At 42.8% G+C, this 19,836-nt stretch overlaps 1 protein-coding gene and 1 non-coding gene across 2 annotated transcripts; both read left to right on the top strand.

Moving 5' to 3' along the window:
- Positions 1 to 271: 271 nt before the first annotated feature.
- Positions 272 to 16,729, top strand: LOC127384835 (transmembrane protease serine 11E-like). The gene is given in 10 exon segments (XM_051619805.1): positions 272 to 364; positions 6,972 to 7,095; positions 8,237 to 8,352; positions 8,751 to 8,818; positions 11,273 to 11,436; positions 12,522 to 12,560; positions 13,943 to 14,123; positions 14,308 to 14,573; positions 15,088 to 15,230; positions 15,690 to 16,729. Coding segments are annotated over 10 exon segments (1,356 nt in total). The 3' UTR covers positions 15,852 to 16,729.
- LOC127384999 (U6 spliceosomal RNA) lies at positions 9,563 to 9,661 on the top strand. Its single transcript, XR_007889562.1, has one exon. It is a non-coding gene; the product is annotated as a U6 spliceosomal RNA (small nuclear RNA).
- Positions 16,730 to 19,836: the final 3,107 nt, after the last annotated feature.

Raw genomic sequence — 19,836 nt, 5'->3', positions numbered from 1 at the left:
ATTTTTAATTATATCAAAGAAGGAAATAAACTCTGTGTCCTTGCAAAATTTTCATGGCTCTTCTGATTTGGGGTGTTGCAGGGTGTAGTTAATGCTCTGAAAAGGCTTTGGGATTCCTGGATGAAAGGTGTGATGAAAGAAGTGTATTGTTATTGTTTTAGGGGAGTAATCATGTTACTGGGTAAGTCTCTGTCACTGAGACTTGCTGGACTTGTTTTGACTTGCCTATGACTCCTTTCTTTCCTAATTGGGGAGATAAAGCCCCAAGTCTATGCTGAGATGCTGCACAGTGCCTTGTGGTGTTCAGGACAGTGCATCGCCCAGACAGAAGAGCTTCTTGCTGATCTCTCTGTGGTAGCCAGAGGTGAGTGCCACAGCATTCTGACTTGCTGCGTGGTAGCTTGGGCAGCATGGCTATGTCATGCATGGATTTATAGGGCAGTTTGAGCTTTGACTGAGAGCGTGGGGAGAATGGCATTAGTGCTGAGCTTACTTATGATTTGAGCTGCCTTCCATGCCTCAGTAATTCTTCTGATACTTTGTTCTTTCTCCTCACCTAAAATGCATTTATTTTCAGAGAAATCTCCAGCTCCCCTACAGCGTGGTGTGGTGACAAATCAAGGCAGCTTATGGCCACCAAAGATTGTGGCAAGGGAGCAGCTGAGGGTCATCTCACTGTGCCCCAACTGTTCTGCCATTTGTGCTAGTGTGGCTAGAATGTGTTGCAGTCTCAACTGCTGAGCTAATAGTGTGGTACAAGAGGGTGAGTGGAGTGAAGTAGGTAGAAGTAGCTTGTGCTCTTGTTTATTTTCATGGGCTTTGTATGCAGCCAGTGAAGTGTTAATCTGTTCAGAATCAGCTTGGAAATGTACCAAATCTGGCATCTAACCATTTCACCCACCCTGCCTTGGAGTGAAAATCAAACCGCAAACCCACAAAGGCTATAACTGCTTGTTTTTTGTCCTGCTTCTGGAGTAGATTTCAGTCAACGTGGGATGAAGGGAGGCAGGCAGAGCTATTTTCAAAGGCTGAAAAGCAGAGATCTACTGCAATATTCTGTGACTGCCCAACTAACAGAATAAGGTCCTTGTTTATGACTAATGCAGCTAGAAATGGAAATCTAAGAGGTAAAGATGTTGTCGAAGTTGCAGAGCTGTATCCTAAATGGATTGCAATCAGTGGCCATGTACTTAAAACTTCCTTTACACTGGGATGGCCTCTCACATGTTGACGCAGACTGTAAAGTCCTTATGTAGTGAGTAGCCCTCCTAGTTCTACTAAAGCATATTTCAGAATATGGAAGTTTTTCTCAAGATGTTGGCTGTGGCACTCAACTGTAGAAAGATGTGTTATTGGTCAAGGATATTTCAGTTGCCAGCATTACAGTTATGTCGCACAGACTGTTGAAGTAGTATGGGAGGCTAGTTCTATCCAAACAATTAAAGAGCTCATAACCTCCAAAAAGCTACATGCAAAATGGATGAGAGAGTAAGGAACAGCAAACTTTTTGTGCCAATTGCAAAGGTGATCAAGTAATTGGGGAAGCCTGCATGAGCAGCAGTTTAGCGTCATGGATATAGTTACTGGTAAGCTCCGAGTTAACACATCCCAAGGACTGAATGCTGCCCTTGACTCTTGATGCAAATGACAAGACTAGTATTTGGAGTTCTTGTCTTTGCCCAGCTGAAGTGTGCTTCTGGGAAGCAGCAAGACCATGGTAGAATTCAATGGTTAAGGGGAGGAGCTCAATTAGTCAGTGGCAAATACATTAGTGATGCTTTATCTGACTGCAGAGGGGTGGCATGCAGCACCTACTGTTTTTGTGGGATGTTTGAGGGTGTGGGGAGATCAAGCTGATTCAGCATGACGCATAGAAGAACACACACATTTTGTTTCCCTCAGCAGATCCTTTCAATATTTGGAAGTCTTCTATTGTATTGGAATTGCTTTGGGAGATTCAAACATTGTGTGATTGAGGCTGGTAGGTAACTGACCCCATCCAGACAAGGGTCTTGCAGTACCAAGGCAGGTACTAACTGCTTCTGTTTCAGTGTCCAAGGCAGCAGAGGCTCTTGTCCCATTCTCTTCGAAGTGTGTGTCCTGAGCATGCCTGAAGAGCAGAGGAGAAATGTTAGGTTGGTGTGACTGGTTGTGGCAAAGGTAGGAATGGAATTAGCATGCCTTGCTTTGTGGCCCTGAGCTTTTGCTACAGGACTCCTGGGCTAAGCCAGATGTTTTTCAGTTGCGGCCATACCCAAACACCCTGTCAAGGTGTCTACCTTCAGCTGTCAAGGTAGATAGCTTCAGGAGCCTCATCTGAATTTTCAAATTGGACTCACCAAGCCAGGAAATTAGTCTGTTCTATTGTCTTGTGAAAGGTCCCTTTTCTAGGAAGAGTCACTATAGGGTTGTGCCTGAATCCATCTTTGAATGGAAAAACTGGTCAGAGCTATGGATGTAGAGAGACCTTGATCTGCAGGTGTGACACCCAAGCTCTGACACTTGCTCTTGTGAGAGGAGTGGAATGTCAGTTAGCAGGGGTATAATAACAAAAAAATTATTATAGGAAGACAGCAGCAGATTAGATAGAAGCGATTGAGTGTTTTTTTCTATTCAAAGTGTGGCAAAACACCTTCAGTAAACAGCTGGTGCCAGAAATCATTGTTTAGATTAATGTAAAAACAAATGTAAGTCAGGGTGGTATGAGGGCTTAGCTTAAGAAGTCAAAACATGTCAAGGGCAGATCTGTAAAACAGCTGCTTATCCAGCAGCTCAGTGACTGAGGCCTTTGCTTTGGACAGAGATGATCAATTTACAGTTATTTTTCTTGTCTGGACTGGCATTTTCTGATCAGTTTTCTGATACTGTTTTTGCTGAGGTTTCTAACAATGCACAGTAGCTCAACCAGAAGGATGGTTAAGCTCAATATAGTCAATCAAATCATGTCAGGCAGAGGTGGGAGTTGAACTTTCATCACTTCCATTATGAATGAACATAGTAACCTTTTAGTGGGTGTGATACAGGGTGGGAGAGGAAAAATGTCTTGTCACCTGTGTAGTGTGCTTTTCTTTCGCTTTTGGGTAAACGTTCCAAACTGGAAAGTAAAGAATTCATTTGAGGTTAATCAGAAATCCAACCTGAAATCCTATCTGTTTTCTCCTTGGTTTCACAAGGAAGACCATACAATTTTAGGTAAAATTCTTCTTCGTAATATGCGAATACCTATTAATGTAGCTTTATTTCTTGTTGCATTTCACTTATAAAAACATCCTCTATCGAGGCTAGATTTAATATATCTCTATAAATACAACTTTACTGTGTTTAAAATAACTTAATTATAAACATAGCTATTTCCAAAATAGTTACATCAGATTAATTTTTTGCAGTATGAAATAGCTTTTTAGTGATCACAACACATTCTCAGGCTAAGAGCCAAGGTGTGTAAACTAGGAAACTTAATAGTTTGCATTTCCAGACCCAAATGAATTGTGATATGAAACTGTCAGATTTTCTATTTCCATTGATTGTTTTGGACACCCTGTGAATGAAATATGTTTTTAACAGGGTTTGTTGGAGGAGGTCCAATGTTCATGCATAGTGTTGCCAAGATAAGCAGTTTTGTACTGAGCTAAAAGGGCTTGGTTTTGAAAGTTATTGATAATTCACTGCAGACTGAAAGCTGCTGGACACAGACCATGAAGAGGTGATTTTTCAGAGCAGAGAGGAATATTTGTGATCTCCCAGTGGAGTCTGGCTTCTGATCTCTCAAGGTTTACTCTTGAGGAATGAAAGTTATCTTCATCCATGTTGGAGGATGAATGCATTGGTGTTACCTGAATTCCCCTCTCTGTTGGGGTTAACCCCCTTGGAGTTAATTCTCAGCTTACTAGAGTTTAGGTAGTAAAAAACTCCAAGTGTGTGGTGTAAGGAAGCAAGACGTGAGGCTGTACAAAACACCTGGCTCTGGAAGGCATTTACAGAGACAGCTGTAGTATTGGGGGACTTCTGAGGAGAATGCCTATATATTAAGTAGTGTCTCTTTGCCACAAGAAGAAAGTAAGGATGCATCTGTCGTTGAAGGGGATGAGATCATCTCTGCCCTTGCATTAATCAGCACTGCAGAGGGTCAGTGTTTCTGGGTGGAGCAGAGTTTTCTTGGCGACTAGAGTGCAGGGAAGACTATGCTGAAGTGTGACTCCTAAACAGGGAGATCTGCCTGCCACTGAACTATTTAACTATGGAGATGGATGTCCCAGGCACAGGAATACCTGTCAGGTGCTTATTCTAGTAGAGCTGCCCTCCATCCTTGCCATCTAGCAAAAAGCAAAAAAAGTCTAGGGGGCAAAGGAGCTAGTCTGAGGTGTAACGTGTGTGATTGATGACTGTATGGGCACTACTAGAAATATGTCCTGCTCTAATACAAGCAAGATACATTTGGTGATGCCTGCATTTGAGCTGTTCAAAGAGTAAAAGATAGCTCATCTGGGGCCAAACAAAGCCATCTGTTCCCTGCATTCGTGCTGATTCCTGAAATGGGTGGCAAAAGATAAAGTATTTCCTAAAAAGCTAAAAACAGGAGAGTTTTTCTTTCCAAAGCCTTCTGCGCAACTGGTGTCTAGCATGTCTACTGATAAAATAGAGCCCCTCCCTGCTTCCTCCCCCCCCCCCCACCCCCGCCCCAGAAAAAAAGGGGGGGTGGGGGGCTGCTGAGCTGGGTCTTGCCTACAGGCATGACAGTTGAAGGATCCATACTGGCAACTCTACACTGTAGGAGGTGATGAGACTCAGTTCCATTGTGCAAGAGATTCTTTTCTGTTCTGGTACTTATCTTAGCAAGGTGGAAGTCAAGAGCATCCTTATAAAAGGAGGAAACTGTTTTGGGTTTGAAGAGGTATTTCCACTTTAATTTGTATATCATATAAATTTGTCACCTAGATGAATGTAGAAATATATGGAAGTGCTTCCTTTAAACTGTTTTCTTAAAACATTTTAAAGTGAAATCAGTATCAGAAGTGGAGAAGGTTTTTATTCCTTATCTCCCATGTTTCCATTTCCCCCAGCATTGCAGCAGTTCCTAAGATAGCTGTTTCCCCTTGGAATTCTGTGTGACCTGTGGAGAGCAAGCAGTTCTGAAATGCCGGAAGAGAAGGGGGTCTGTGCCACCAGAGGGCAAAGTCAGATGCTGAACCAGAATCTTTAAAACATGAGAGGAGGTTAGTTAAGGAGGGACAGAGGCATATTGCTATAGTGGGCTGTTCTGGTTAGCCAAGGGACTTGCCGTCAAGGACAGTAATTGTCTGCCCATGACCCATGCTGCAATTCCATGAGCCGGGACTGCCAAAGACCATGTGAGATGAGGATGGGAATGCTTCATGGGAGGCTGAAGCATGTTACAGAAACTGAGGTGGGACAGTCTTGCTGGTCTAAAGTTTTTACCTGTATCTGCATTTTTTAAACCCTCAGGGGTAACAGATAGTGTATAACAGTGAAGGCCCAGATGGCAGAAGTCAAGAATTCCACAGAACCAGTTGAGCCTCTAGTGTGTGTGTATTATGTGCTTACTGCAACATGCAGTTTCCAAAGGAAGTAATCTTGGCCAGCCTGGATTTTCAGACTCCTATCAACTGCCCTACAGACCGTTTTGCAGAGCCTTGCTATCAGGGAACTGAGCCAGTCTAGTGGGGAGACAACTACATTGGGGGAAAACTTGGACTGTGCATTGCCAGAACCTAGCTTTGCCCCAATAAAGCAGGCACAAAAAGAGGAGAGGTACTAGACTTCTCTGTACCATGTGACTCTGAAACAGAAGGCTTGATCCTGGTCACACGTGGATCAAAGGGTGTAAAACAGCATGGTGACTAGCCAGCTGAGTCCCTCCTCCCCAGAGCTGGCTACTGTCATTTGTCACTCCAGGCACCTTCAAGAGATTATCCCACATGTTTTTCTGATACTCTGTACTAATTCCAACCATGATGTAGAGACTCAGTGCATGGCATGACAACAGTTAGTACATAGTGTGCTGTGGAATTACTGGGGATCTGAAATAATTGTGCTTAAGGCTTTGCATCATCCTACAACAAAGCTACTGAGGACATGCACAAAAATGCAGTTTTCCTAATGTTCTCTTGCTTAATGCTGCACAGGAGGACATAAGTGGAGGAGAAAGGTTTATGTGCCTTTGTCCATCTGTAAGTCAAGTTCCCAGCCCTTGTTTCAGGTCTGCTGTTGGCTTTCAATGGTTCACGAAGTCTGGGTCTTGTTGCCATATCACATTTACACACAAGTAGCTATTTCTCTTCTCTCTGACAGATTGTCTGGCCAGAGCCAGGATGTGGTCTCTTACAATGTGTGTGGGTTTGGTGCAATAAACCTCAAACCCTGTAGGGGATCAATAAATGTTGCTGCTCATACCAACTAAAAATAACTCAAAGCTGTATGTTATATGGCATCTCTGGTAGCCAAGAATATTCTTGGTGCAGAAGTTATTTTATCAGTTGTGAATTATTGCACATTCAAGCACCTCTGTGGGCAGTCAGCTGAACTGAAATCTGTGTGATATTTCTTGATGAGAAATTGTGTCTACTAGCAATACCTGCACAAATCTAGTCCTTTCTTGGGGATGCATATGAGGCAATGGAAGCAAGTTAGAACACAGGAAGTTCTGACTAAATATAAAGAAAAAGGATGGTAAGAGGGTGATGAGAGACTGGACCAGGACTCCTGAGAGAGTAGGGGATTTCTGTCCCTGAAGGTACAAAAAACTTGCCTGGGCAAAGCCTGGAGCAACCTGCTGTAGTGAGACCAGGTTTGAGCAGAAGTTCAGACCTGCAGAGTCTAGAGGTCCTTCTCAACTTACCTCACTGTGTGAGGTTTGTCAGCTGAGCTAAGCTGTGTCAGATATTATTTGGCTCAGGATGCACATTGTCTTTGTAACAGAGTTGAATTCTTCCATGTTGTTTTCTTCAGTGCAGATAGTGATCCAGATGGAGAGAGCAACGAATCGTGTGGAGCCGTGGAAGATTGCAGTCATCGTTGTGTCAGTGATAGTAAGCTTAGCCATCATCATTGGCTTGATTACAGTTTCATTGTGCCGTGGTAAGTGCATCACTCTTCTTGTTGTCACTAGTCTTCAGGAATCTGTTTTCCACTCATTACTGTGGTCTTGCGTGATGATTTAGGTATACAATTCACCCCTAGTATAGAATGTGCATGAGAAAGCTTACTAGATCCTATTCAAGATCTGAATGTATTATAAAGCCTGCAAGAATATCAAAATATCAGTTACTTGAAACAGAGATTTAAGTTTTGTCCTTTTTTTTTTCCTTCTCTTGCCAGCAGGCCTCCATTGATAACCATAGTTAACCAAAGGTTAGCAGTCTTCTGTGTAAGCCAGGTTTATGTCTAGTACTCAAGCTATGCATAGTAAGTTGGGTTTTGAACACTGTTTTAGCAGTAACTGGACATAGGACCTCTAGCTGATGATATTCCAGAAAGAGAAAGGACAGAGGTTTAGACTTTTTGGAGCCCAGGAGGCAGTCCTGGTTGCCAGGGGCCCAGTTTCAGTAGCAGATGAATGGAACTAAGTCATTGCATTCCCAGTGTCTAAGATACCAGAGTAAGGAGTTTTGAAAAGCCTTCCTGCTGAGATGGAACTGATTTTGTTGCTGTCACAGCTCACCAACAGTCAGCAAGGCTATGGCTTGCATCAGGACACAAGACGGAACAGTGGTAGAGCTACAGCTTAGCTTTGCTTTTTGCTAACTCTGCATTATGGGGCCATTCACCAGAGAGTGAGATTTTAAACAACCTGACTGCTGAATGGATGCAAACAGCTCTGGGCCACCTGCCTCTCAGAGGGGCAGAGGCATGTCACCGTACAGCCAAGGAGGAGTGAGTGTGTCTACTGAGTCAGAAGGGACATATGTGTGCTGGTGTGTCTCATGCTCTGCTCACCTCAGCCTGATGAGAAGATCATCCTAGAGAAATGTTGTAGTGGGTGTAATTTAGAGCTACTTGGGATTGTCTTCAAAGTAGAAATGAGCCCCTAGCTGGTCCATGGAACAACATGGTGGTCCAGAGTTCCCTTTTTCCAAAGTGCTGTTCAAGCTAGACTTACACAGCTGACAGGGTCACAGCCTGACTCTCGGAGTCTTACCCATGCCATGCATTGTGAGGTGTTGTACATGTCTGAATTGTTCTGAACAAGATCAGCCACCTTTCCTTTTCTCCTCTGTAGATCAGGACCGGTATTACAATGCATCTTTCCTAATCACCAATGTCAATTACGACCCTCAGTATGAAAGGCAAACCACAGAAGAGTTCAGGCACCTGAGTGAAGAGATTGAAACCATGGTAAGTTAAGCTATTTCTCTGTTTCTGTCTGACATCTGGTGAAGAGTCCTGCAGTTGTTTAATAAAGAGTCAGGGTTGATTGTGCCTCATCCTTATGCAGCTGGCCTTACCTTTCAAACCTTGCTTTAGTGGGTTAAAGCAGATGGTAAGCACAGGTGCTCTCTCCTAGCAGCCCTGTGGTGGAACAGGCACTCATAGAGCGGAAGGGACAGCAAAATCGGCCATATCAGCTGCTTATTTTAGTTTTGCATCCTCTGATGGAAATTTAGTGGTGGCTTTGGTGTGGATGTGCAGATTTGAAGGCATTTTCTTGTGTTTCAGAGGCTCACAGGACTGTTACATCTTGAGACCATGTACATATTACAGGTATATTTTAACACTCTCTTTTCCTTTAACAGATATTTGCAGTATTCAGAAGGTCCTTTCTAAGTAAAAGGTACATCAGGTCCCATGTTTTCAGTCTAAGGTAAGTAACATGAAGGTCAAGAATAAGCAGGGATGTGATAAATATCCTTTCTTCCTACCCCTTGACCATATGGAGTGTGCCTTGTTGTTTATGCTTGGATTACACTGGTAAGATGACTAAATCTTGGCTGGTTGTTGCTCTCCCTCAGTGCTCACAACAGTGAGGGCTCAGTTACCTACAGAGGTCAGCAACAAAGAGAAATTTTGCCTTAGAATTCTGCAGGTGGATTACTTTAACACCAGTTGTTTGTGGCTGTGATACAGTAACTGAATTACTCAGTGATCCCAGTCTCCAGGATTAATTAAGGTCTTGAGAGATGCAGAATCAGATCTTTATTCTGCTTAATGCTTCCTATGGAAGCTCAGGCTGGTGATGACCCCTATGCATGATGTATAGCAGAAGGTGACTGTTCTCCTCCCCCTCTGAAAAGGTCTGAAGGAAGAAATGATTCCACTATGAGTTACCTGGATACAGAGTTGAGGAAAGGAAGCAAGTGGGACATACAGATATACAGGTCCTGTGTGAGAGCTTTTAAGTTTTTCATCCTTCTGTAGTAATTATGTATCGGTCTCAGCAATGAGAGTCATCGCTTCCCTTGACTTCACATTACTTTGGTTTGGAGTTGTATTTCTGTAAGACTCAAATCTGCTGTGGAATATTTTTCCATAGATAGCAAAGAATGCTAGGCTTCACACAAATGTCCTTCACAGCACTTCTGGGCTTTCTTGCCTTTACCTGTCTTTAGACAGCACTGTCACTTCAGTCACGTCTGGAACAATGCAGAGATTAGCATGGCCCCTGTGCGAGGATGACACACGAATTTGTGAAGCATTCCATGTTTTTTTGCTGGGTCCTGCACTTGGTTGCAATAATGCCAAGCAATGCTGCAGGCTCGGGGAAGAGTGACTGGAAAGCAGCCCGGTGGAAAAGAAGCTGGGAGAACTGGTGGATGGCCAGCTGAACATGAGCCAGCAGTGTGCCCAGGTGGCCAAGAAGGCCAACAGCATCCTGGCCTGTATCAAAAACTGTGTGTTCAGCAGGAGCAGGGAAGTGGTCGTGCCCCTGTACTCAGCACTGGTGAGGCCACAGCTTGAGTACTATGTTCAATTCTGGGTGCCTCAGTATGAAAGACATTGAGGTCCTGGAGTGTGTCCAGAGAAGAGCAACAAGGCTAGTGAGGGGTTTGGAGGGCATGTGGTATGAGGAGAGGATGAGGGAACTGGGTTGTTTACACTGAAGAAGAGGGGGTTCAGGGGAGATATTGCTCTCTACAACTACCCGAAGGGAGGTTGTAGAGAGGCCAGTGTTGGTCTCTTCTCCCAAGTAACTAGCAATAGGATGAGAGGTTTAAGTTTAATGGTTTAAGTTGTTTAAGTTTAATGGTTTATGTTGTTTAAGTTGTACCAGGGGAAGTTTAGGTTGGATATTAGGAAAAATTTCTTTATTGAAAGAGTGGTGAGGCATTGGAACAGGCTGCCCAGAGAGGTAGTAGAGTCATGATCCCTGGAGGTGTTCAAGAAGTGTTTAGATGTGGCGCTTCAGAATATAGTTTAGTAGTTGTAGTAGTTGGATTATGGTTGGACTTGATGATCTAAATGATGCTGTGATTCTATGATTCTACATGGACTGAATAAATTCCTGAAACTGCTCTACATTGTTTTCTGCTGGTGGTTTCTTCCACAAGCCTCCAATATTGTATATCAACTGAAATGACAGAACTTGGGAGCTAGACTTCAAGCAACCAATTTTCATGTTTTAGATTGACCAGTGTACCTCTTCCAAGCCTGTTTTTACTTTCACTCGTTTTTACATTTTTTTTGCAACTAGGTTCTGAACCAGCTTAGTTACGTCTCTGCTGTCTTTTCCTCTAGGCTGAAGTTGGTTTTCCTTTAGACTGTTAGTCTAAAGTATTGGACCAAATGTTTTATACTAACAGTAAGTGATCATGGCTTGCTCTGATAACTCAAATTGCTGAAATTTTGACTCTAGATACAATGGAGCTAACTGGCTGAGAAATGGACAAGTGACTTAAATGGGAAGAAGTACCAAAAGACCTCTTAAACTTCTGTGACTTTAAACTAGGTCTTTTGAATGGCTGTTAGGAATGGCCTGGTGGGTATATGTTGAAGAGTTTCTACTGTATTGCTCCCACTACCATCTGTGTCCTACTGACTGAGCTGTGTGAAGGCTAAAGGGAGTGATCCTTCCTCTCCTTCTCAGATTTACTGCTTGTCACTGCTTCCAGAAAATGTCCTCTGATCATTGTTATAGCAACAAGCCTGTTGCTGCCTGCTGACATGTCATCTTCCTTGTGCACATCCATGCTATTTGTTGTATGCATCTGTTCAGACCAGACCTGTTGTCGTATAAAAGAAGGCCGATGGTGCAAAGCAGAACAAAGAAGATTAGTGAGCAAAGAGAGAATTACACCACTTTGTTTTTGTTGGTTTGCAGCCCAGATCCTGGTGGAGTGCTTGCATCTGTTCTTTTGGTATTTAGATTTCCCTCAGCTGACAGCAGGGCAACAAGCTTGGGTCACGTCAACCGTGTGTTGCGCAGAAGGCTACAAACAACCTCTTCGTTCCTGAATGTTGACCTGTCTACCCTTAGACTCACAGGCAAGTGCCTTAGGTTTGGGATTTCCTCATACTTTGCTGCTCTTACTGTAATGAGCTTTATTTTAGTATGCAAATATGGGCTATTATTGTTTTCTTCTTTTGCCTTCTCAAAATTGTGTGTTACCACTGACAGCCTGGGGACTTGGAAGAAGTAGCATGAGAGGAACTAAAGCATTCTAGCACTGACTTATGAGTGTGAGCTTCCTCTGTGCATCACAGGGTCTTGCTACATGACCTAGCTCTGTTGAATGAGATAGTCTGCCCCAAAATTAATTAAAAAAAAATTAAAAGGTCAAGATTTGTGACTATGGGTTCACAGATTACTTTAAAAGGTATACAGTGAATTGGACAAGAACCTGTAACACCAGATACTGAAATGCAAAGTCCTCAAACTATTAAAAAAATGCCAGTCTGAGATGGTTCCCTTCACCACCCCCTGCCATTTCGTTTCCTTATTTAAAAGATTGCAGTAGTGAGTGTTTATAACTGAACCTCAAAGTTCACTAGGCAGAAATCCTCTTCCGTGAATCTGCAACTGCTTACCATCAGAATCTACAGGAAAGAAATTGGTAACATTACGGTTTAGCTCCAGTCAATCTCAGCACTGAGGATTTGTGAAGACTAAAAATAGATGTGGTGCTTCAGAATGTGGTTGAAGCATGTGACTTAGTAAACTTGGGTTAATGGTTGGTAGAGTTAGGTTAATGGTGGGACTCAATGTTCTTAAAGGTCTTTTCCAACTAGAACAATTCTGTGATTCTGTGACTACCTTGCCATACTGAAACCAAACAAATGCATATAGGCATTTACATTGTGCACAGCTGTTAATTGGACCTATTGGCAGTCACCTGCTGTTTCTGTTAGCATTGAGCGAGAAAGATGTATCCTCTCACCTTACACCTTCAGTGAGCAACAGAGGCTTAATTGAACTCCCACCAAAGCAAATTACTCCTTTTATCATACTGTGACTCCATGCAGCAATGCAAGCCATTTAATTTGTGTTTGCTGGGTACAGGGAGGGAGACTGTGCTAGATCATGTAGCAGTATGAGATATAGTCACTGTGGTGTTTGCTTTTCATTTCAGGGTTGAACAAGGAAAATGGGGAGAACCTTTTAAACAACTGTAAGTACAAATGTTTTATAGAAAAGGTCCAGGGACATGGTACTACAATTTCTCTGTTTACAGGATACTTAGACTTTTGAGATGAAAAAGCCAGGGAAGGGCATGACCCAGGGAAGACAGCAGCTCATTTTCCTGCAGTCAGGCTGGCTCTTTACTGTTTGCAGAATCAGACATCCTGACTTGGTGGTGAGAAGCCCTTGCTTTAATGCTGGTTATGGGAACTAGGGACACACAGATGAGCTGCTGTTTGTGTGCTTTGCACAAGGACTTCATTTGGTGTGGGCCAAGGCTCTTGCTGGAATCCTTCAAAATACATTTTCCCTCCTGCCCTTTCCTTTCTGCAGAAACGTTTGGCAATAGCTTTCTGTCAGATCTGAGCCAAACTTTGCAATATATATAGAAAGGCCAGAGGGTGGGAGAGGGAGAACAACTATCCACAGTGAGAGCAAGGCAGTGGCCCAGTCCTGTAGCAGGGCAGGTTCTCAGTCCCTTTCCTGTTTTTTTATTTTATTTTTTGCAAACCATTCTTCAGGAATTCTGTGACACTTAAAGCTATACTGACTATGTTAGTCTTGCCTTTGTTCTACAGGTGGGATGTTACAAATAATGGGAAGATGGTCTCCACTGAGTTCACAAGGGATGTGTAGCATCTGTTTTGTGCATATTTTAGTGGTAATGTGTGTATTAAAGCTTAGAGCTGCCCTGGTATGGTTGTTTATGTGGAAGTTCCTCAGTATTTTCAATTTTTAAGAAGTCTTAAAAACTAAAACAAAACAACACAACCCAAACAAACAAACAAAAAATCAAAAGCAAACTAAGGATGTTCTTTTTTTTTTTTTTCATACAGTACCAAGAGTAGTTTAGTCTCTAAATGAAACTTGCATGTCATTATTGTGAGAGCTATATGAATGTAAATGTTTAGGTTAATTATCGGTGCATGTCTTTGTGCCTAATAATCTGTGTGTGTACCTGTATGCACAGACACACAAATGGCCTTTCCCTCTGTACGGCTCTGGTCAAATATCAAACAAAGTTTGTAGAGGCAATTTATTTTTTTTTTAACTAGGTAAACAGTTACAATTGGGGAAAATGAACAGTGTCTCAGATACACAACCATACATATGGGCTTGTGTGTCTGAAAATTGGCTTAATGGAAAAGTAGTGACTCTTCAACCAAATGTCTTTGTTTACCCCACATCTATCATGGGATGCTTGTAACCATGACACTTGGTTTCACTCCTTCTGGAGGCACTGCTTTCAGCAAAGACTGTCTCTTGACATCCCAGCCCTCTTACGCCTGTGCCAGCAGCCATGTGGGCCTTTCCCAAAGCGACACTGATTTCCTTCAATCAGCTAAAGCACAGCTGCCTTTTCTTTGACAGGCTGTGGGATACGAAGACAGGCATTCTCCTTCGCAGGAGTAGAGAGAATAGTCGGTGGGCAGCGTGCGCGGGACGGGGAATGGCCGTGGCAGGCCAGTATTCAGCTCGATGGGATCCATCGCTGCGGTGCGTCGGTGATCAGTAATACCTGGCTCGTGACTGCAGCCCACTGCTTTAGAGGGTAAGCCATCAGTACCTGGCTGATCCTACAGGCCCTAGGTCTGCTGGGCATGCTGACCTTTTGTGGACCACTAACATCTGTACCTGTTGAAAGATAATGCAGTTTGGCTCTTCTCTGTCATGTTAGACAAATGTTTGGGGATCTTGTTTTGTGTGGCTGTGGCATAACCTCAAATACCTTACAGACGAAGAGATCCTCGGAGGTGGACTGCCAGCTTTGGAATTCTACTGAGACCTCCAAAACAGAGAAGATTTGTCCGAAGAATTATTGTTCATGAAGAATACAGCGACTTCGTCCTTGATCATGAACATGATGTGGCTGTTGTGCAACTTGCCTCTCCTATTGAGTTCACGAGTGATGTGCACAGTGTCTGTCTTCCTGAAGCATCTCACAATTTCCCAGAGAACACTACCTGTTTTGTCACAGGTTGGGGAGCTATGGAGAATGATGGTGAGTGTCTCCTTATTCTCTCTTTGGTCATAAATCAGGCTTCAGTTAATCCAATGACTTGGGTGAGTTTCATTCAAATTAGTCCGTGTCAGTGAGTTTTAAGATGATGGGTCTGCAAATCTGCTTATGAGAGCAATCAAATTATATTGGCTGTGTTTCATGGTAGATTCTTGGGGTGTGCAGTGATTGCAGTTAACCAAATGGGTCTTCCCAGTGATATCAAGGACATATCTTGTATCTTATTGTTGAATTCAACACTGAAACATGTACAAAAATCCCTTTGGGCATTATGCTAAAGAGCTTCTGATGAGGATGAAAGATGGAGAAGGGAAAAACTGAAGGACTTTAGGGTGGGAGGGGAAGTGAAACTTGTTTATTCTTGAAACATTGTCTGGGTAGCTCCCTTCATTGCCTGTAATTGCAGACAAGCTGTAGGAAAATTTAGCTACTCCTAATCCTTGAGTGTTTTAGGTTGCATACCTTGTCTGCAAATTCTAATTGCCGCTTCTCCTAGGCTATGGTGTTAATAACCTTCGACAAGCGGAAGTGAAAATTATAGGCACTTCGACTTGTAATAGAAGAGAAGTGTATGGTGGAGCCATATCACCTGGAATGTTGTGTGCTGGATACTTGGAGGGGCAGGTGGACGCCTGCCAGGTAAGTCTCTTCATAGGTAATAGTAATAGGGAAATAAGTGAGGTGGAAAGTCATTGTCACGGACCAATTAGGCTTATGTGGGGGGAGAAGTCAGGCTGTTCTCCACAGACATGTTTCCTAGAAATAGAATATACTTTGAGGAATCTTGATTAAGTTCATGGGGTTCAGTTTCCTGAAAGATGTAAATGGAGTTTATGGCTCATGGGCTGAAGACTTCACTTAGGTGCTTGCGCTTTATATATAACACACATGGGAGAGAATACAGATGTGAAGGTCTAGAGTGGGAGGGGCTGAATTAGACACAGGCTGTCAGCCTCTGTCTTGTCAGTAAACCATGTGGAGGTTGAATTATAGCTGTGGTCTAGAAACAAGTGTCTGTCAGAGCAATTTGAGGCTTGCCACATTAGCAAGGTGAACACTGTTTACTTTGTTCCTGCCTGTTGACATTTTTCTTTTTAGGGTGACTCTGGTGGGCCACTGGTGAATGTGAACTCGAGAGGAATCTGGTATCTTGTGGGAATAGTGAGCTGGGGAGATGAATGTGGCAAGGAAAATAAACCAGGAGTGTACACACGAGTGACTTACTATCGCAACTGGATCTACGCCAAAACGGGCATTTGAAACCTGTGGAGGATAAAGTTTTGTGGGCTGTGTACAGCTACCCCTCTGACACATTCTGCTCTGTGGTTACCCTCTGAACATCTGCTGGCTTAGCTTGTGATCATGTATCAAGTGCCAGCAAGCTCAGAGTAGTCTAGGACTTGAAATTTGTTTGGCCTACAGTTGGACAGGAACAGACTTGATTCACAGGACAGCTATTTTTTCAGGAAGTACTCTGACAAAGGGACAACTGCCTTGGTCTGTGTGCAATATACTGACCCCTTCTTCTCTGTGGCCAAATGTCTTGGCCACTACTTGTGTATCCAGGCAAAGTCTTTAAGCCCAAACAGTCATTTATCAGCATCCAAGATAAGTTATAACTGCATCATTCCAGTGAGCATACTCACTCTAATGAAGAAAGGAAGATGGCTTATGGAAGTCCTGGTTCCCAGTATCATGTCAAGACTGTTATTTAGGAGAATAGAGAACTTTTCCTTGCTCTGTTGTCTTGAAAAAGGAATCAGTGTAAAACGCCAGCATCTGTCCACCTTCTTTGAAGAAGTGTATGTGCTCCCATTTATCACTTTGTATGAAGAGTCCTTACCACAGCAATTGCTGTGAGAGTGATTGCTAGGCTTAAAACCAAAAACCACTTTATTTTCATACCAGTCTGTTGTCATATTAGAGTATTTGACTAAAATTAATTCCCATTTTTAACATTCCAGATTGTATTGTTCTAAATAAAAGTCCTTGGCTTTTTGTGCAGGATGGAGCATTGTAACAGTATGACCACTGCAAAAAAACACAACAAGCAAACCTTCTTAAACTGCTTATTCTTGTGAATGGTGTTTTCAAGTCTTTATAATTTGAGTATGTAATTATAATTTATCTTATTACAATTTATCTTCAGCTGCATTCATAACAACAAAAAAGATTGTGTTATGGTGGAAATACCTGTCTCTTTCATAGCAGGGAAGAGCTTCTGACTGACCCAGTAATCTTATGTATGTCTCTTCTGACAGGAAGTAAGAATTGTCTGTGTTCATTGCCAGACCATAGCTAACTCATTTCATCTCAACCACACAAACTCCATATTCTCTCTGACTTAATGTTTTCAGAAGCCCATGTTTCTCTCTGTCAGGTAGATCTCAAACATTTTCTATACCCCAACAGCAGAACATGCCTATGCCTGGTAAGGATGCTTTCTTTGGTGTGTCTGCAGACTTTTTCAAACACTTTGTGTGTATGCTGATCCTGACAACAGCAAGTGCTGTGGTCTTAGTTGCTAGGTAATGTGCCACTCAATTGCTCTCTTTTCCCTCTATGGTCAGAGGAGAAAGAACCGAGCAAAGGAGATACCAGCCACACTGCTAGGACTTGGACCTGGTGCAGTATGGCAAGCAAGAATCTTACGCCAGACTAGAAAGGCAAACAGCAGGCTTTTTGCATGCTCACAGTAAGAAGATCTGGGAGAAACAGGCCCTCAGTGATTACAGCCTTAGCATCAAAGTGTTGTCCAAATGGAGTACAAGTCGGTTGACATAGTCAACAGCAGTTCAGGGGATCCCCTCTGGACTATGCAGCTTGCTGCAAATGCTGCTAAAAGGAGCAGCAATCCATTGAACTAGCAGAAGTATTTTTATTACAGTGCAGAGAACCATGCTTTTCTAGAGCCTCCATGGAGGTACTGGAATATTTGCGTATGCAAAGAACAGTCTACATGAAAGACAAGGATCTGCAGCTATTTTATGTTCTATACTTGAGTAAAGGAAACTTCTTTTTTTTCTGAGGGAAATTTTCTTGTGGAATGTTATGAGCTTCTAAAACAAAACCTAGTGGCTTAATTTCTACATAGGGAGTAAATAGTGCCAGACTGGTTCTGTAAGTCTGTTGAACCCAACAAATCTCATTTTAGTCCCTTAAAAGGAACATGGCTTTGAAGTATCTTCCTTCTAAAGGAAACTTAAAAATTATGAATGACAAGTATATATGATTTATTTTTCTTGCTGGTAGCAATTATCTTACCAGGGCAGTGAATAAAATTTCATCTTCATGAAGAAAAGCATAATTACAAAATGTCATGGATTTCCAGTTCCCAAAACACTTTAGGTTTAGGTTTTCAAAGGGCATAATGGTTTCCTTATCCTGCAGAATTTCATTGTAACTGGGAAACTTAATATTTTAGGCTTGCAAATCCCAGCTACCTCACTGGTTTCTCAAAACAGGTAAGTAGATGTCAAATAAATTTATGTTGCATCCATGAACTTTCCAGTTGTGCTTCTTTGGGGTATGAAATAAGAAAGCCTTAAGCATTTTGCTCTGTATCAAGGGCTGCACTAAATATAATTCTCCAAACCAGTGCAGACAAGGCTGAAAAAGGGAATTCAAAATTTGCTTAAGGAGCTACCAGTTCCGAGAATCTACTTGAGAGATATAGTACCTGATCCACCTTAATGTTGAGTGTCAGCACAGTACAGCCAGGAGAAGCAGGACTGAAGACCCACTTCAGTCTTGTTTTGGGAGCCTTTGCTTTTGACTGCCTTGTGGAGTTTTCCTGATAGCAGCTGGAACAAGCCTTCTGATCCAGTTTCTTCTGGAAGCAATGTACTTTACATGCTCTGAGGCCTCTTGGTGATGCAAAGCAGTAGAAATGGGGACTGTCAAAAGGAAGGCTTGAAAGACGACCTTTCAATCCACTGGGAATGTGGTGCAGATGGATGTGATGGGTCTGAATCCCTTACTTGTGACAAAACTACACTCATGTCAGCATTGTCTGGCTTTTCCTGAGAGAAATTATGGAAACCTGAAGCAATGTTGTTGGCCAAAAACATTTTATTTGGTTTAGCTGGCCTAGCAGATGGGTATTTCTTTTAAGCTGCCATCTCACCTATTTATGAAGCCACAAGCTTCATCATCTCTCTGCCGTGTTTTCAAAGAAATTAACATCTTCACTCAAGGTGGAATGGGATGTATCTAACTCTACAAGCATGCATGACACACAGGAATATAATTTATATGTAAGTTAAATAAAACCTGTTAAAATTTGCCTTCTGTTTCAAATAATTCTTGATTTCCTGTGTCACAGTATGCAATGGTAAGATGGGGACTCCTTTATTTTGGAATGTGTTATACTGATCCCTGACCTTGTATTCATGTACTGGCTTTGATGTAGTGTTATTGGCTTGTTATAAGAGCAAAACACCATCCAGACTTGGACAGAATTTACCTGTCTGGCCAGAGGTTACCCAAATTTGTGGACAGGCAAACAGGTCTTGTGTCAGCCACTAGAGGGTGAATAGCATTGTATAAGAGGTTTAAACTCTTGGCTGCTGGTGGTGCTGTTTCAGCTCAGTAGGGAGGATCTTGAAGACAACGCGCTTGTGGCTGTGTTGCCTTGAAGGATGCAGAGATGCTACACGATTGATTGTCTTGCAAAGTTTGAGGAGACTAGAGCCATTCAGCTTTTAGGGCAGGCCTCTGCAGCACTGGGTGAGTGTCACGATCCGGTGTTCTGATACATGGCAATTTTTTATGATCTTGCCAGGACAAAACAAAGATAACACAATATCGGGTGCACAAATAGTCACTGGGGCTGGCGTGTGGTCTTACAAGAGATCGGGCAGAACCCCCCTGCTTTCTAACACTCCTCACCAGTGGGAGGCTGGTGAGGCTGGACTCTGCCTTCCCTCCCCTGGGATAACCCGCACGGCAGCTGCACCCTTTGTTGTCTGGCAGGACCTGTGAGAAGGTTTAAAGGTGAGTCCAAATGGTGAAGTTAAGATGCAAACGAGATTAGATGTCAGGTGCACAACAAACTTTACTGGAGTAACACAACAAAGTCCCTAGAGCGGATAGGATGGGGAGGAAAACAGAGACAAAAAAGAAAGGAGAAAGCAGAGATACAGAGGACAGCAAGCCTGAGCATAGTCACCACCACGGTCCAGCGATGTCGTCGGTGGGGAAATGGTTCCTGGTTGGGAAGTGCTTCGCTGCACTCATAGTGTTC

This window comes from Apus apus, chromosome 4 (assembly GCF_020740795.1).
Source record: "Apus apus isolate bApuApu2 chromosome 4, bApuApu2.pri.cur, whole genome shotgun sequence".
In the NCBI taxonomy this organism is placed as follows: domain Eukaryota; kingdom Metazoa; phylum Chordata; class Aves; order Apodiformes; family Apodidae; genus Apus; species Apus apus.
This window is presented reverse-complemented; position numbering and strand designations above follow the sequence as displayed.